Genomic DNA, 19186 nt, shown 5'->3' with positions numbered 1-19186 from the left:
AGAAGGCTTCTCTCAGCCGGATGATGCTTCTCCTAGGTAATGTAATGTTAATGAATTAAAGATCATTGATAAATAATAAAAAGTTGATTTCCCACAGGGAAGAGGTGGCTTATTCCAACACTGGGTGAGCAGTGCCCCCTAGTCATCCATGTAAAAAATATTGTCCTCGAAGTGTATTAGATTTAGCAAAAGAGGATCTCCCAGGATTGGTGCTACTCTCAGACTCAAGTGGGTAATTGGACAATTGGTTTTATCTTTTCTGAACTACTAGGAACCCACTGAAATCTCACCTTCAAAGTGCACTCACTTTTTCCAGTGCCAGCAAAGGTTGGATTCTAACAGTGCCCTATTGGGACCTTACCAATAACTTTTAAAACCTGATTCTCTGTGAATGTCAAATTAACAGAGTCCTTTTACTTTGCCTTCAAGCCTCTCCTCTCCTGATTACTAACTCTCCTGCTTAGTAATCTGAATAAATATAAGGTACAGACATGAAAGAGCATCATCCCACAAGCTTTAGGGTATCTCAAGTGTGAAAGATGGTCACAAAATGGCAGAGTATTAAGACACCATTAATGGATCAAGTACTCAAAAACAGATGAAGGTCTAACAATTTTGCCCTAGGAAGCATTGCAGCTTATGGTGGCAACTGATAGATTTGCAGAGTTTGGTAACACTAGAAATAAATTAAGCAAACGAAGTAGACAAAGAGAAAAGATTTAAATTTATAATTCCATTTTTATTAGTGAAAGACATTCAAAGGCAGTCTTATCTCTAGGATATCCAAAAGATAATATGCACATACATGGTACAGTACAAATTCTTTTGACACTGGAATGTGTGTTTTCTGCCTTCTGTGTGGCTGATATCATGCTATTTCAAAGTGTAAACGCAATACATAGTTTTTTGACAAATACACCCATGTGTTGTGTATGGTTTGATTTATGTAACTCATTTCAAATGCAACTGCAGAATTCCTGTTGAACAGATGAAAAATGTCTGCCTAAAGTGATAAAAATGTGTGTAGAAAGATATAGTTTTAAGAAGGGATTTTTGTATGTTACAGATTTGTACCTCTATTTCACACAATACCCTTTTTTTAAATGTTCTAGAAACTTGATTTTTTTTTTTTTTTACATTAATGTGTCAGTTCAGGTGTTTCCATAAGATGGGAGTGAGTCTATTCTGCTACAAGAACCTTTCTGTGGGACTTCCCTGGCGATCCAGTGGTTAAGACTCTGTGCTTCCACTGCAGGGGGCACAGATTCCATCCCTGGTCGGGGAACTAAGATCCCACATGCCATGCGGTGAGGCCAAAAAGAAAATAAAAAGTAACTTTTCTGTGTTGAAAATTAGCATGTGTGGGAGTGGCAAATGAGGTCAGTATAGCAGATGCTGGCTTTGTGTATGTCACTAGTTCCAGCAACCGAGAACAAGGCCCACTAACTCAGGTCAACACAGCTAGCCAAGGCAGAAAGCACATTGACCGTGACTCCCATTCAGCCCACATTTTCCTCTTGACTGAGTTTGGTCACGTACACTAACATAGCGATGTTCAGAGCGTGGTTCTCTTCTGCACTTTGTACTTGTTTTATACTTTACCAATCTCAACTCTTCTCTCTTCCAGCTCCCTTGTTTCATCAAGCTGTCTTCATACACACACACACACACACACACTGAAGTCCTGTATTTTTTGTGGTATTTATCTATTAGGGATTTAATCTGTCTTTTTAGTCATGCTAACATATTTACTAGAATGATTATTGTTTTTGTTAGTATTCCTGTTACATAAATATTGAGTATGTCTGTCCTGACCTTATCTTTTTCAGAACCCTATAATTTTTATTATGTGATTTTGCAGATCATACAAGGAATGCATCTATCTAATTATAGCAAAAGCATTTGTACTTGCACTCTCCTTATTAATTTCATTTATCATTATGGAATTACTCTTTGAATTATAGATTCCCCTCATGAATCCAAGGAGCACAGATTGAAGTATCAATTGCCTGCTAGATTCCTTTATTTACTTTAATCTTCACATAGTAAAACCAGCCCCATGTGTACATTGCATCACCCCAGTAAAAAGTAACCTTTCCATCTTTCTTTCTTTCTTTCTAGACACTGAAAGTATTTCCATGACAAAAGCACTTAATAAAGGTTTACCTTGCTTCTGCTGAAGCCTGCTTTTATTTTTTTTAATCACCAGCTTACAGTTTGGGTACGTTTAAAAAAACTGATCTCCGTCCTCCCCACCTACATACATACACACTCACTACCTGTCCTCTTTTAAGTAATTTGTGGCTAGCATTTAAATTTCCCATTCAGCATGGTATGAAATCTTAAATTCCATCAGGTCAAATGGCAGTGAGTTAGGGATTTTAAATATGATAAAATTAAGATTCCAGGAGATGAATCTGTGCTCACAACGTATCCTAAAACATGTTAATTCAACTAATGCAGAAGAAAATAGAGATTTTTCAGAAAGGCCCCTTCAATATTTCTGTAAGGATACAGATGTATATCTTTTGTTTTAGGAAAGAAAGAATTATTTAATGTTATATCCCCATAACTACATATTTGGTGTCAACATGAATTAATTTTTAGAATACTGGTAGTGAGGATAGAATCGAGTTTTTTAAGAGTAAGTCACAATTTATCCAGCAAGAACCAAGCACTGCATTGGGCAGTAGTAGTGGAAAGCTGACCAAAGTCGTTGATTTTAAGGAGAAGCTTTACAGATGGTGATGCTATAGACATTTCAGCACATCTTCTGATGGAGACATGAACAGAGTGCTATGGAAAAGAGCAGAGGTGGTAACTATCAATGAAGGGAAGGTTTGGTCTACACAATCAGAAAAATACCTTATGGGTTTTTGTTTTTCCTCTCCTTTTTGCTTCCCTGAATTTTTTAAATTTATCTTCATTTGAACATGGAATAATTTTTTTTAAAGAATCACTCAGTAAGGTGATAGAATGTTCTATATTTTGATCTTCACGTTGGAGTATACCAAATGCATCAAGCTGTGTGCACTTACAACTGGTATATTTTACCATATACAAATTACAGCTCAACTTTTCATAATCTATCAAAACATCCATTGCTACTCCCTTTACTTCAGAAAAAAATGTAGCATCCTCCCTTTGATGCCCAAGACAGCAATAAGTCCATTACAGAAAGAAAAAAGCTATAAAGAATGATCTAGTGGGTTTTTTCTTCCATAATAATTAATTATTCTATTTTCTATATTCTCTTCCAGCTGTGGGCCCAGATTTTTCAAGAACCCTCTTAAAAAGAGTAACTCTTGTCAAAGTGGGAGGTGAAGTTGTCATTGAGTGTAAGCCGAAAGCCTCTCCGAAACCTGTCTACACCTGGAAGAAAGGAAGAGACGTGTTAAGAGAAAATGAAAGGTATTATCTTGAAATAATTTTAATATTTGATTAACCTGCAATAATTTATAAGTCTATTATTAATAGTCCTAGAGGGAAGAATTTACTCTCTGCTCTTCGTGAATTAACTGTTAATCAAAGAACTGAAGCTTTGGAAAAGGGTGGTAAATTAGTTGGTCTTTATAATCCTTCTTGATATTAAGATTCTAGAAAGCCCTTCCTGCACAGAGAGGTCACATGATCCCTCTTGAATGCTGTTGGAGCTACCCAAAGGTGAGCAACTAGAAATAATCTTTCTTAATTTTAGCCTAAAATTTATTTGTAGGTTTGCCCACTTTTCTCCATCCTACCTCCTTTTCGTATAAACAAGTAAATTCAGTTCTTCTTTGCGATGACAACCCCTTCAGATATTTGGCAGTGGCTAGTATGTCTCTTGTTAGTCTCTCCTTTTTTGGAGCTAAATGTCTCTAATTCCAAAACTCATTCTCACATAGGATGGTTTTGATCATTTTAATCATGTCTTTGTGAATCAGAGTTCCAAAAAGAAACTTTTTTTGAAAAGTTTTTTGTTTTTTTTTTTCTTTCTGATATCTAAACTCGTCACCTGTGTTTCCTATTGTAAGGGAATTACGTTTAGAAGCCTATTGTAAGGGAATTACATTTAGAATTAAGTTTATACAGTGTAATTACAGGGGTTATTGGGGCTTTAGGTCACATTGTGACAGATGGCAGGTATCTCTTAAGACCTTTTCTCGGCCATCACCTCCATAAAATATATCCCCCACCCCTTTCCGTAATCTACTCAATCTGTTGGAAAATGATAATTGCACATGAGTCCATGTCCCACATCAGATCACATTTACCAGCTCTATACATAACGATTTTCATGGATGCTAAAGGTCAAGTACTCAAAGATGCAATTGGGGAAGGCTGTAAAAATGTGTATGTATCAACTTTATACCTGTACACCTTTGGATTTGCATATGCAAAGTAGATCATTGCACTGATGATATTGTCCTTATTAATGATCTTTGACAACAAACCTGATATGGTTTATAGATGTTGTATTCACATATATTAAATCTGTAATATACATCTCTCTCTGATTTCTATCATATCAAGAAAGCAGTATAGTTTACAAATTATTGGCATGGCATTTAAATCTGGAGCCAAAGTTGGAAATTGAGAGCACAGTTTCTTATTTTATGTACCACATGTATTGCTTAGATTAAGACTGCATTTTTAAAGTTTTAATATAACCATGATATAAAGAAAACAATTTTTTTAATAATATGGATAAGAGACAGACATGTCAAAAAACGTGAATGAATAAAGCTCGAGCAACATGGTAGATCAAAATCCAGGAGAGGCAAATAAGCTTTGCCACTGTCACAAGAAGGCTGCAGTGTCTTAAAACAACAAAAGGAAATTTCTCATCCACACTGCACACGCACCAGGGGTCTGCTGGGGGCTTTGCTGCCCTCTAAAGTATAGGCTGGTAGAATAGCACTCTCTGGAACATTCGAATTGCAGAAGGAAAAGAGGGTGGCTAAACATGCATGGGCTCTTAAAGCTTCTGCCCAGAAGTGAAACACTTCTTTTTCACTCATGTTTCAATGGCCAAAACAAGTCACATGGCTCTGCCCAAATTCAACCCAGCAGGGAAATACAGTCTTACTATGTGCCTAGAAGAAAAGGGACAGCCTAACATTTTGAACAGTATTAATGATTGTTTACCACTGCTATAACTTAATCATTGTTATAAGTTGATTAAATTAACTTTGGGAAAATGATATATCAATATCAAGAATTATTTTTAATAAGTGAATTTAATTGACTCTTTCTACCACTTAGCTTACCCCAAACTTATCTCTCTCCAATTTTTGTTTTTTCTTCTGACTTGATTAATGGGGTTCAAATATTGCTTCAACATTTATGTGGCACTAAAGGTATCTTTAAAGTGAGGGAACTCCCCATCATTACTCAAGTGTTGGTATTTATCACCTCCACCTCCAGTGTCACCAGGCATGACCCAAACTATCAGTATTAGCACTTTTTCTCTCCATGGGTGCTGTATTCTCAGTTTTATTTCTCCCTGCTACCTCACTCACAATGTATTAAACAGATAGGTTGATTTCCCTAATGTAAATGAATACAAAAGCTGGCCAGGTGTAATTTAAAGGGGAATGGTAGGGACTTCAGTGTATGCCCCATCCAAGGGAGACACCTGCCACTCAATTCTAGCATATTTTTGCCACCAAATGGAGATGCAGGTCCGTTGACTCCCCACCATCTCATTTTTCAAGGGAAACTAGAAATAAGGAATTTAATTTGAACTATCTTAATTTTTAATCATCAGCACCTTTTTTAAATTTTAATGTTAGTACAATATGGTCCACACATCCATGGACCAAGTTGACTCCATGGGCTGCTAGTTTTTAAGTTACGAGAAAGACACAGTCTCAGCTGAACATCCTGTAAGTTCTGAACAGTGTGAAAAATAAGAAAGATATTACCATTATTTTCTCATTGGCAGAGAAGAAATTCTACCATTTTCCTCTATTTTTTTCTGATAAAGCAGAAGCATAATTAAGTGGATAAGTGAACAAAAGCAATCGTATGTAGAATTCAGAAGTGAAGATTTTAGAATTCCTATTTTAGGAAAGGATTGACATTGTTAGAACAACACAAAAGGAAAAATTCTTTGACTGTGCCCAGTGTTGAGTAATACTTCCTAATATACTGACTTGTTAGCCCTAATTCTTTTTTTTTTTTTACATCTTTATTGGAGTACAATTGCTTTACAATGGTGTGTTAGTTTCTGCTTTATAACAAAGTGAATCAGTTATACATATACATATGTTCCCATATCCCCTCCCTCTTGCGTCTCCCTCCCTCCCACCCTCCCTATCCCACCCCTCTAGGTGGTCACAAAGCACCGAGCTGATCTCCCTGTGCTATGCGGCTGCTTCCCACTAGCTATCTATTTTACGTTTGGTAGTGTATATATGTCCATGCCACTCTTCTGCTTTGTCACAGCTTACCATTCCCCCGCCCCATATCCTCAAGTCCATTCTCTAGTAGGTCTGTGTCTTTATTCCTTTCTTACCCCTAGGTTCTTCATGACTTTTTTTTTCTTAAATTCCATATATATGTGTCCACATACGGTATTTGTCTTTCTCTTTCTGACTTACTTCACTCTGTATGACAGACTCTAGGTCCATCCACCTCATTACAAATAACTCAATTTCGTTTCTTTTTATGGCTGAGTGATATTCCATTGTATATATGTGGCACATCTTCTTTATCCATTCATCTGATAATAGACACTTAGGTTGTTTCCATCTCCAGGCTATTGTAAACAGAGCTGCAATGAACATTTTGGTACATGACTCTTTGTGAATTATGGTTTTCTCAGGATGTATGCCCAGTAGTGGGATTGCTGGGTCATATGGTAGTTCTATTTGTAGTTTTTTAAGGAACCTCCATACTGTTCTCCATAGTGGCTGTACCAATTCACATTCCCACCAGCAGTGCAAAAGTGTTCCCTTTTCTCCACACCCTCTCCAGCATTTATTGTTTCTAGATATTTTAATGATGGCCATTCTGACTGGTGTGAGATTATATCTCATTGTAGTTTTGATTTGCATTTCTCTAATGATTAATGATGTTGAGCATTCTTTCATGTGTTTGTTGGTAATCTATATATCTTCTTTGGAGAAATGTCTATTTAGGTGTTCTGCCCATTTTTGGATTGGGTTGTTTGTTTTTGTGTTATTGAGCTGCATGAGCTGCTTATAAATTTTGGAGTTTAATCCTTTGTCAGTTGCTTCATTTGCAAATATTTTCTACCATCCGAGGGTTGTCTTTTGGTCTTTTTTATGGTTTCCTTTGCTGTGCAAAAGCTTTGAAGTTTCATTAGGTCCCATATGTTTATTTTTGTTTTTATTTCCATTTCTCTAGGAGGTGGGTCAAAAAGGATCTTGCTGTGATTTAAGTCATAGAGTGTTCTGCCTATGTTTTCCTCTAAGAGTTTGATAGTTTCTGGCCTTACATTTAGGTCTTTAATGCATTTTGAGCTTATTTTTGTGTATGGTGTTAGGGAGTGATCTAATCTCATACTTTTACATGTACCTGTCCAGTTTTCCCAGCACCACTTATTGAAGAGGCGGTCCTTTCTCCACTGTACATTCCTGCCTCCTTTATCAAAGATGAGATGACCATATGTGCCTAGGTTTATCTCTGGGCTTTCTATCCTGTTCCATTGATCAATCTTTCTGTTTTTGTGGCAGTACTGTACTGTCTTGATTACTGTAGCTTTGTAGTATAGTCTGAAGTCAGGGAACCTGACTCCTCCAGCTCCATTTTTCGTTCTCAAGATTGCTTTGGCTATTCGGGGTCTTTTGTGTTTCCATACAAATTGTGAAAGTTTTTGTTCTAGTTCTGTGAAAAATGCCAGTGGTAGTTTGATAGAGATTGCATTGAATCTGTAGATTGCTTTGAGTAGTAGAGTCATTTTCACAATGTTGACTCTTCCAATCCAAGAACATGGTATATCTCTCCATCTATTTGTATCATCTTTAATTTCTTTCATCAGTGTCTTATAATTTTCTGCATACAGGTCTTTTGTCTCCTTAGGTAAGTTTATTCCTAGATATTTTATTCTTTTTCTTGCAGTGGTAAATGGGAGTGTTTTCTTGATTTTGCTTTCAGATTTTTCATCATTAGTGTATAGGAATGCCAAAGATTTCTGTGCATTAATTTTGTATCCTGATACTTTATCAAATTCATTGATTAGCTCTAGCAGTTTTCTAGTAGTATCTTTAGGATTCTCTCTGTATAGTATCATGTCATCTGCAAACAGTGACAGCTTTACTTCTTCTTTTCCGATTTGGATTCCTTTTATTTCCTTTTCTTCTCTGAGTGCTGTGGCAAAAACTTCCAAAACTATGTTGAATAAGAGTGGTGAGAGTGGGCAACCTTGTCTTGTTCCTGATCTTAGTGGAAATGCTTTCAGTTTTTCACCATTGAGGATGATGTTGGCTGTGGGTTTGTCATATGTGGCCTTTATTATGTTGAGGAAACTTCCCTCTATGCCTACTTTCTGGAGGGTTTTTATCATAAATGGGTGCTGAATTTTGTCGAAAGCTTTCTCTGCATCTATTGAGATGATCATATGTTTTTTCTCCTTCACTTTGTTAATATGGTGTATCACGTTGATTGATTTGCATATATTGAAGAATTCTTGCATTCCTGGAATAAACTCCACTTGATCATGGTGTATGATCCTTTTAATGTGCTGTTGGATTCTGTTTGCTAGTATTTTGTTGAGGATTTTTGCATCTCTGTTCATCAGTGATATTGGCCTGTAGTTTTCTTTCTTTGTGACATCCTTGTCTGGTTTTGGTATCAAGGTGATGGTGGCCTCGTAGAATGAGTTTGGGAGTGTTCCTCCCTCTGCTATATTTTGGAAGAGTTTGAGAAGGATAGGTGTTAGGTCTTCTCTAAATGTTTGATAGAATTCGCCTGTGAAGCCATCTGGTCCTGGGCTTTTGTTTGTTGGAAGATTTTTAATCACAGTCTCAATTTCAGTGCTTGTGAATGGTCTGTTCATATTTTCTATTTCTTCCTGGTTCAGTCTTGGCAGGTTGTGCTTTTCTGAGAATTTGTCCGTTTCTTCCAGGTTGTCCATTTTATTGGCATAGAGTTGCTTGTAGTAATCTCTCATGATCCTTTGTATTTCTGCTGTGTCAGTAGTTACTTCTCTTTCATTTCTAATTCTATTGATTTGAGTCTTCTTCCTTTTTTTCTTGATGAGTCTGGATAATGGTTTATCAATTTTGTTTATCTTCTCAAAGAACCAGCTTTTAATTTTATTGATCTTTGCTATTGTTTCCTTCATTTCATTTTCATTTATTTCTGATCTGATTTTTATGATTTCTTTCCTTCTGCTAACTTTGGGGTTTTTTTGTTCTTCTTTCTCTAATTGCTTGAGGTGCAAGGTCCGGTTGTTTATTCGAGATGCTTCCTGTTTCTTAAGGTAGGATTGTATTGCTATAAACTTCCCTCTTAGAACTGCTTTTGCTGCATCCCATAGGTTTTGGGTCGTCATGTCTCCATTGTCATTTGCTTCTAGGTATTTTTTGATTTCCTCTTTGATTTCTTCAGTGATCACTTCATTATTAAGTAGTGTACTGTTTAGCCTCCATGTGTTTGTATTTTTTACAGACCTTTTCCTGCAATTGATATCTAGTCTCATAGCGTTGTGGTCGGAAAAGGTACTTGGTACAGTTTCAGTTTTCTTAAATTTGCAAAGGCTTGATTTGTGACACAAGATATGATCTATCCTGGAGAATGTTCCATGAGTACTTGAGAAGAATGTGTATTCTGTTGTTTTTGGATGGAATGTCCTATAAATATCAATGAAGCCCATCTTGTTTAATGTATCATTTAAAGCTTGTGTTTCCTTATTTATTATCATTTTGGATGATCTGTCCTTTGGTGAAAGTAGGGTGTTAAAGTCCCCTACTATGAATGTGTTACTGTCAATTTCCCCTTTTATTGCTGTTAGTATTTGCCTTATGTACTGAGGTGCTCCTATGTTGGGTGCATAAATATTTATAATTGTTATATCTTCTTCTTGGATAGATCCCTTGATCATTATGTAGTGTCCTTCTTTGTCTCTTCTAATAGTCTTTATTTTAAAGTGTATTTTGTCTGATATGAGAATTGCTACTCCAGCTTTCTTTTGGTTTCCATTTGCATGGAATATCTTTTTCCATCCCCTTACTTTCAGTCTGTATGTGTCTCTAGGTCTGAAGTGGGTCTCTTGTAGACAGCATATATATGGGTCTTGTTTTTGTAACCATTCAGCCAATCTGTGTCTTTTGGTGGGAGCATTTAGTCCATTTACATTTATGGTAATTATCAATATGTATGTTCTTATGACCATTTTCTTAATTGTTTTGGGTTCGTTATTGTAGGTCTTTTCCTTCTCTTGTGTTTCCTGCCTAGAGAAGTTCCTTTAGCATTTGTTGTAAAGCTGGTTTGGTGGTGCTGAACTCTCTCAGCTTTTGCTTGTCTGTAAAGGTTTTAATTTCTCCATCAAATCTGAATGAGATCCTTGCTGGGTAGAGTAATCTTGGTTGCAGGTTTTTCTCCTTCATCACTTTAAATATGCCCTGCCAGTCCCTTCTGGCTTGCAGAGTTTCTGCTGAAAGATCAGCTGTTAACCTTATGGGGATTCTCTTGTGTGTTATTTGTTGTTTTTCCCTTGCCACTTTTAATATGTTTTCTTTGTATTTAATTTTTGACAGTTTGATTAATATGTGTCTTGGCATATTCCTCCTTGGATTTATCCTGTATGGGACTCTCTGTGCTTCCTGGACTTGATTAACTATTTCCTTTCCCATTTTAGGGAAGTTTTCAACTATAATCTCTTCAGATATTTTCCCAGTCCCTTTCTTTTTCTCTTCTTCTTCTGGAACCCCTATAATTCCAATGTTGGTGCGTTTAATGTTGTCCCAGAGGTCTCTGAGACTGTCCTCAGTTCTTTTCATTCTTTTTTCTTTATTGTGCTCTGCAGTAGTTATTTCCACTATTTTATCTTCCAGGTCACTTATCCATTCTTCTGCCTCAGTTATTCTGCTATTGATCCCATCTAGAGTATTTTTAATTTCATATATTGTGTTGTTCATCATTGCTTGTTTCATCTTTAGTTCTTCTAGGTCCTTGTTAAATGTTTCTTGCATTTTGTCTATTCTATTTCCAAGATTTTGGATCATCTTTACTATCATTATTCTGAATTCTTTTTCAGGTAGACTGCCTATTTCCTCTTCATTTGTTAGGTCTGCTGGGTTTTTATCTTGCTCCTTCATCTGCTGTATTTCTGTCTTCTCATTTTGCTTATCTTACTGTGTTTGGGGTCTCCTTTTTGCAGGCTTCAGGTTCGTGGTTCCTGTTGTTTTTGGTGTCTGTCCCCAGTGGCTAAAGTTGGTTCAGTGGGTTGTGTAGGCTTCCTGGTGGAGGGGACTAGTGCCTGTGTTCTGGTGGATGAGGCTAGGTCTTGTCTTTCTGATGGGCATGTCCACATCTGGTGGTGTGTTTTGGGGTGTCTGTGGACTTATTATGATTTTAGGCAGCCTCTCTGCTAATGGGTGGGGTTGTATTGCTGTCTTGCTAATTGTTTGGCATAGGGTGTCCAGCACTGTAGCTTGCTGGTCATTGAGTGAAGCTGGGTGCTGGTGCTGAGATGGAGATCTCTGGGAGATTTTTGCTGTTTGATATTATGTGGGGCTGGGAGGTCTCTTGTGGACCAGTGTCCTGAAGTTGTCTCTCCCACCTCAGAGGCACAGCACTAACTCCTGGCTGCAGCACCAAGAGCCTTTCATCCACACGGCTCAGAATAAAAGGGAGAAAAGGAAAGAAAGAAAGAGAGAGAGAGAAAGGAAGGAAGAAAGGAGGGAGGGAGGGAGGAGAGAAAGAAGGAAAGAAAGAAAGAAGTTAAAATAAAATAAAGTAAGATAAAATGAAATCGAGTTATTAAAATAAAAAATAATTATTAAGAAAAAAAAATTTTTTAAGAAAAAAAAAAAACACGGACGGATAGAACCCTAGGACAAATGGTGGAAGCAAAGCTATACAGACAAAATCTCACACAGAAACATACACATACACATTCACAAAAAGAGGAAAAGGGGAAAAAATCATAAATCTTACTCTCAAAGTCCACCTCCTCAATTTGGGATGATTCGTTGTCTATTCATGTATTCCACAGATGCAGGGTGCATCAAGTTGATTGTGGAGATTTAATCTGCTGCTTCTGAAGCTGCTGGGAGAGATTTCCCTTTCTCTTCGTTGTTCTCACAGCTCCCGGGGCTCAGCTTTGGATTTGGCCCCACCTCTGCGTGTAGGTCGCCGGAGGGTGTCTGTTCTTAGCTCAGACAGGACGGGGTTAAAGGAGCAGCTGCTTCGAGGACTCTGGCTTACTCAGGCCGGACGGATGGAGGGGTATGGAGTGCGGGGCGAGCCTGCGGTGGCAGAGGCCAGTGTGACGTTGCAGCAGCCTGAGGTGCTCCATGCGTTCTCCCGGGGAAGTTGTCCCTGGATCCTGGGGCCCTGGCAGTGGCAGGCTGCACAGGCTCCCCGGAAGGGGGGTGTGGATAGTGACCTGTGCTCGCACACAGGCTTCTTGGGGGCGGCAGCAGCAGCCTTAGGGTCTCATGCCCGGCTCTGAGGTCCGCGCTTTTAGCCGCGGCTCGCGTCCATCTCTGGAGCTCCTTTAAGCAGTGCTCTTAATCCCCTCTCCTCGCACACCAGGAAACAAAGAGGGAAGAAAAAGTCTCTTGCCTCTTCGCCAGGTCCCGACTTTTCCTCGGACTCTCTCCCGGCTAGCCGTGGTGCACTAACCCCCTGCAGGCTGTGTTCACACCGCCAACCCCAGTCCTCTCCCTGAGCTCTGACCGAAGCCCGAGCCTCAGCTCCCAGCCCCGCCCGCCCCGGCAGGTGAGCAGACAAGCCTCTCGGGCTGGTGAGTGCCAGTCGGCACCGATCCTCTGTGCAGGAATCTCTCCATTTTGCCCTCCGCACCCCTGTTGCTGAGCTCTCCTCCGCGGCTCCGAGCTTCCCCCCTCCACCACCCACAGTATCCGCCCGCGAATGGACTTCTTAGTGTGTGGAAACCTTTCCTCCTTCACGGCTCCCTCCCACTGGTGCAGGTCCTGTCCCTATCCTTTTGTCTCTGTTTATTCTTTTCTCTTTTGCCCTACCCAGGTACGTGGGGAGTTTCTTGCCTTTGGGGAAGTCTGAGGTCTTCTGCCAGCGTTCAGTAGGTGTTCTGTAGGAGTTGTTCCAAGTGTAGATGTATTTCTCGTGTATCTGTGGGGAGGAAGGTGATCTCCGCGTCTTATTCTTCCGCCATTTTCCCCTCGTCACCTAATTCTTTTTTGAGTTGTGGAATCCTAAGAATCAAAAGGCAAACCTTTAACATTTGAATAAAAGATTTAGAAAATTTTATTGAAGTATTGTTGATTTACAATGTTGTGTTAATTTCTGCTGTACAGCAGAGCGACTCAGTTATATGTATAAATATTCTTTTTCATATTCTTTTCCATTATGGTTTATCACAGGATATTGAATATAGTTCCCTGTGCTATACAGTAGGATCCTGTTGTTTATCTATCCTGTATATAATAGATTGCATCTGCTAACCCCAAACTCCCAATCCATCCTTCCCCCATTCTCCCCTCCCCCTTGGCAACCACAAGTCTGTTCTCTATGTCTGTGAGTCTGTTTTTGTTTCATAGATATGTTGATTTGTATTGTATTTTTAGATTTCACATATAAGTGGTATCATATGGTATTTGTCTTTCTCTTTCTGACTTACTTCACTTAGTATAATAATCTCTAGGTCCATCCTTGTTGCTGCAAATGGCGTTATTTCATTCTTTTCTTATGGCTGATTAGTATTCCATTGTATATATGTACCATGTCTTCTTTATCCGTTCATCTGTCAACAGACATTTAGGCTGTTTCCATGTCTTTGCTATTTATTGTAAATAGTGCTGCTATGAACATAGGGGGTGCATGTATCTTTTCGAATTATAGTTTTGTCTGTGTGTATTCCCAGGAGCGGGATTGCTGGATCATATGGCAACTCTATTTTTGGTTTTTTCAGGAACTTCCAAAATGTTTTTTGTAGTGGCTGCACCAATTTACATTCCCAACAGTGCAAGAGGGTTCCCTTTTCTCCACACTCTCTCCAACATTTGTTACTTGTAGACTTTTTAATGATGCCCTTTAACGTTTGAATAAAAGATTATTCATCTCAATTACAAAATATCGATATAAACCAAGTTTCAGTGGAACAAAATTTGTGATCAAGCACCACTTTTCATTAATGTTCTCCCTAGAGCTTATGTTTTGACTTTGCCAAATGCTACTTAAGTGATTTTTAATTTCAAATTTAACTAATCAACTGCCTACAAATGAGTTTACAATAAAAGTATAAGAAGCAACATTTTTAAATGTTTACATTTTGATCTTATATGGTGGTATTATAGTTACCTCAGTGGGTATGGATTCAAAAATACTGATTTAATATTAACATGTGAGCAGTTTTAAAAATATGTTTGTATATCCTTACTTTGGTTTTTTAAAGCTTTAGAAATTTAAATCAGATTTACACTGGCCTTATCTATATTAAATCAATCATCTAAATGCAAGACTGAATCTTCAATTTTTATAGCTTTGCTATTGTGTAGGCAGAATAGCCATAAACATAAATCATTTCTTGTTTTCTTGTATATTTATCCAGCAATCAGAGTGTAGGCAATAGCAGACATTTAAAACAGGGATGACTTGTCACAAAGGTGCAAGTACTTTACTTCTCAGGAGAGGCCTCTAGATGCCACCAAGGTAGTGGCATCATTTGGATTAATTGAGCAGTTAAGTCAACTAACTGAATAAAGTTGATAATTTTGTTTACTTTTAGTTTCTAGACAGAAAGCACTTGAGGCAGATGAGGTTGAAGTTGATCTATTACAAACAAAAACATCAAAATATAGAAATAATAGAACCATTAATAAAAACCTAGGCTCCTAGAATTATAGGGAGCCATTAAACCAACCTGGATGGACTCTTGATTGCAAGTGACAGAAACCCAGCTCAGAGCTGGCTTCAGTACAAAAGGGAATTCATTGGCTCCATGTTTGAGAAGACCAGGGATGGGCTGTGACTTGAGGTGTGACCAGGTTCAGGTGCTTACACGGTGACATCAGGACTGGATGGCTCTCTTCCTCTCTCACCAGTGCCTTGCTCTTTGTTGGCTCCATTTTCTGATGGGTTGTCCTCTCCTGGCGGTAGGATGCCTGCCAGCAGCACCGTGCTTGCCCTCTCTTCTAACAGTCCCAGAATAGGTGTTCATGAAATTGGATAAACCTGCCTTGGTCAGTGATCTTCCCTGAACCAGTAACATTCAAGGGGTGTGATGCACTGATTAGAAGCACATGATCGTGTGCTTATCCTACGAGGCCCTTGGAGAAGCGCCACCTCAGACCTCATGGACTGAGAATGGGACAGGGGTTTCTCCAAAGAAATGTAGGGTCCTACAACCAGAAAAAGAATAAATGGATGCTAGGCAGACAGTATTGTCAAATTCCTACTCTAGTCATGGAGCCTAGCCTCCATTCCAGGACAGGGATCCCCACAACGGCTAGACCCTCACCTTCCCTGGTTACATCTAAGATGGAGACCTAACTGTTAGATTATTTCTTTATAACCAATATGCTTGTAATTTCCACTCTGAAGTTATACTAAACAATCTAATTCTTTTCCATCACCCCTCTTCCCCTTATATTCTAACAAGCTATTCTCAAATCCTCTTTCAATTCTTTTCCAAGCCCAAATGTCCCTGATCATCTTCATATGACATTATTTGGCATCCTCTCACTGTCTTAAGCATTTCTTTCAATGTCTTTCTGAAAGCCAGAATTAAATCTGCCGTTCGGAATTAAAACAGTATTAATAAGGGAATAAATATGTTTCTTTATCTCTGCAGCAAACAATGACAATTACTGTTTTATTATGTCCCTAAAGAGGAAAAATTATCTTCAGTGAGCTTAGATTAGTAAGGCAGGTGAGTGTACATTATAGAAAGACCACTCCCTCCCAGTGATAATTTTTAAAAATTAACTTAGTGCTTAAAGGGATAAATCTAGCTGTCTGGAAAATTCACTTAGAGAAAATATTTTATTTCTCACTGAAGCTGAAGAAATGAGTGAAATGTTACTCTAATTAACAATGTGTGAATAATGATTTCTTATTCTTACTCATCCTTGAGAATTTCTCTGCTTCCTTTTAGACATTAGGCTAATACATTGTATCAAGCTAATGTATAATAACTAAGTAGAGATATGCTGCTGAATGTTTCCGAAAAGAATCTGAAACTTACAGCCTGCATGTCACAGGCATGGTTTCAGAACAGCAGCAGGGCTGTTTTGTCAAACTAGCCAACACAAATTTTGATCAAGGAACGAAATATTCATTGGATGCTTGCCACATGCTAAGCCTTTTGCTTGGCGCTGAGAACAGAGAGAAAGCGGAGACATAAACCCAGCCCTCAAGATGCTCTTAGAGGACTTCCCTGCTGGCACAGTGGTTAAGAAGCAACCTGACAATGCAGGGGACACAGGTTCGAGCCCTAGTCTGGGAAGATCCTACATGCCACGGAGCAACTAACCCTGTGCGCCACAACTACTGAGCCTGCCCTCTAGAGCCCCCAAGTCACAACTACTGAGCTTGCGTGCCACAACGACTGAAGCCCACGCGCCTAGAGCCCATGCTCTGCAACAAGAGAAGCCACCGCAATGAGAAGCCTGCGCACCGCAACGAAGAGTAGCCCCACTCGTCACAACTAGAGAAAGCCCGCATGCAGCAACAGAGACCCAACACAGCCAGAAATAAATAAATAAATAAATTTATTTTTAAAAAAGATGCTCTTAGAACAGTGCAGGGGGCCCAGTAGCAAAATAGCAATATGTTTCTCAATAATCCTAGGGCGTATGTTATAAAGGTGATATATTAAGATGGAGCATTGGAAAAGGTAGGTCAACAATAGATTGTGGAAGCCTTGAATTTTATGTCTGTAGAGTTTAAACCTGAACTCTGGGAGAGAATTGAAGGATTTTATGCAAGGGAGTGCAGAGTCATACACGTGCTGCAGAAAGGTTGCTCTGCCTGTGACATGGAGAAAGAATCAGAGTAGAACAAGATTTGGCAGGTACAGAGACCAGTTGCAGGCAGTAGGCTGGGACAGAAATCAAAAGGACTTCAATGATGTCAGTCTTCTGAGAGTATAGGAGAGAAGACAGATAGATGAGCTATTAAAGAGTAGAATTTAAATTTAAGCAGAAAGATTTTTGAAAGAAGGAAGCAAAAAAGAAAATGACTCCTAGGATTCTAACTTGAGCAGCTGGTAGATGGCAGTGCCATTTACCACAATACAGAGTACAGAAAAAACAAGTTTGAGAGGGGAAAATAAAGACATTAGTATTAACATGTTAAATCTGAGGTGCCTGTAAGTGGTGATGTCACATTCAGATTGGAATTCCCATTCAGTGCCACCTTCTCAGCAAAGCCTTTTCCCAGCTAACCTATTTCAAATTGTAAACACCGCCCCACCCTCTTTCCATGCTTTATATTTTCCATAGTTCTTATCACCATATAACATGCTGCATATTTGCTTTTTTGTTTTATTATCTGTTTTCTCCACCCTCCATTTAATCGTAATGTAAGTTCCACGAAAACAGAGACGTGTGTATGTGTGTGTGTTTGTGTGTGTGGCTTAAACAATACAAATTTAATATTATACAGCCTTGGAGGTCATAAGTCGGAAATGGTTCCTCTTGAGCTAAAGTCACATGTTCCTCCTGGAGGTACTAGGGGAGACTCGGTGTCTGGCTTTCTAGAGGTCACTTGCATTCCTTGGCGCATGGCGTAGAGCTAACAAAGTCAAGTGCAGTCCAGTTGAGTTCTCACAACACAGCACTTCAACCTCCTCTTCTGCCTCTCTCTTCTACTTTGAAGGACCATCACGGTTACATGGAGCCCTTTGTGTTTTGTCCAATTCTGTAGCTGTAGGATCTAGGACAATGCCTGGTACAGAGTAAGTTTTCAGTGAATGAATATCTAACAGGAACTATGGGTCTGAGTTCAGGAGAGTAAAGACAGAGACCTAGATGTCACCAGTAGATAATAAGCTATGGAGTGGAGAAGTGAATCCAGAGAGAGTTTTGTAGAATGAGAACACCTGTGAATCAAAGGAAGGAACATTGAGGAACGGCCACATGCAAAGAATGGGTGGAAGCAGAGCCCACTGGGAGGACTGGAGTGGGAATTCAGAGACGTGGGGGAACAAGCAGGAGAGCGTAGTAAACAGAAACTAAGGGAGCAGAAAGTTTCAAGAAGGAGCAGGCGCTTGGTGCTTCCAAGCGGTCCGACAAAATAATGGCTCAAAGATGAGTGCTGGACCTAGGAACCTTAACATCACCTTGGGCGAGCACATTGAGGCCACAGTGGACACATTCTGAAGACAATAAAATGGTATAATTATCCATATTCTTAGGCATTCCTTCCCAGACTGAAATATATGTTTATGTTTGCCTGACCCCCCACGGTATAATCAGAGCAAGTCTAACATCCTATGAGACTGTTCAACCCAAATAGGAATAAAATGCATGTGTCTTGTCTAGAGACATTGAAGTCTTCATCCAAGGTGAAATTAGATCATGGCTCTAATTTGCCTCTCTTCCCAAAGGCCTTTGGAAGAGTTGAAATGCATGTAAAACGTGGAGGAAAATCCCAGCACAGGGCAGCAAAACTCCATGATGTCTATAAGGTATGAAACTCTGGTCTGAAGACACTGGCAGTCTGGGAGGCAGAGCAAATGTGATGGCAGGTATTTGCCCAGAAGGCTGATGCAATCCTTGCGTGGAAAGGAAAGTTTATTGCTGCAGGCGTTGTTTCCCTTCTGGAGGCAGCGTGTCTATATATGTGCTCTTAATGAGAAACCTGCCCTCAGGATATCTCTTACAGGGGCTGCAGAGGCATACAGCACTGTTAATAGGAATTCTGCCCTGGGGAACAATTATGTTATTGCAATAATTAGAGGCACTTCATCTCTGTAATAATGGAAATCCTGTCTTGGAGGCAAAACAACATCAAAGCAACTTGAGCATCATTGCTCTAAGAAGAATCTGTTGCCCTGCTTATTGGCAGTACTATATCATTTAAATTTTGC

The 19186-nt window shown here is 39.1% G+C and overlaps 1 protein-coding gene across 1 annotated transcript in view; it reads left to right on the top strand.

Annotated features, from left to right (window-relative positions):
* The window catches only part of CNTN4 (contactin 4), a 326068-nt gene that overhangs the window by 180426 nt on the left and 126456 nt on the right, over nucleotides 1-19186 (top strand). The window contains exon 9 of the mRNA XM_065886143.1: nucleotides 3261-3411. Coding sequence (XP_065742215.1) covers nucleotides 3261-3411 — 151 coding nt within the window. The remainder of the gene's footprint in view (nucleotides 1-3260; nucleotides 3412-19186) is intronic.

This window comes from Phocoena phocoena, chromosome 10, assembly GCF_963924675.1.
Source record: "Phocoena phocoena chromosome 10, mPhoPho1.1, whole genome shotgun sequence".
In the NCBI taxonomy this organism is placed as follows: domain Eukaryota; kingdom Metazoa; phylum Chordata; class Mammalia; order Artiodactyla; family Phocoenidae; genus Phocoena; species Phocoena phocoena.
This window is presented reverse-complemented; position numbering and strand designations above follow the sequence as displayed.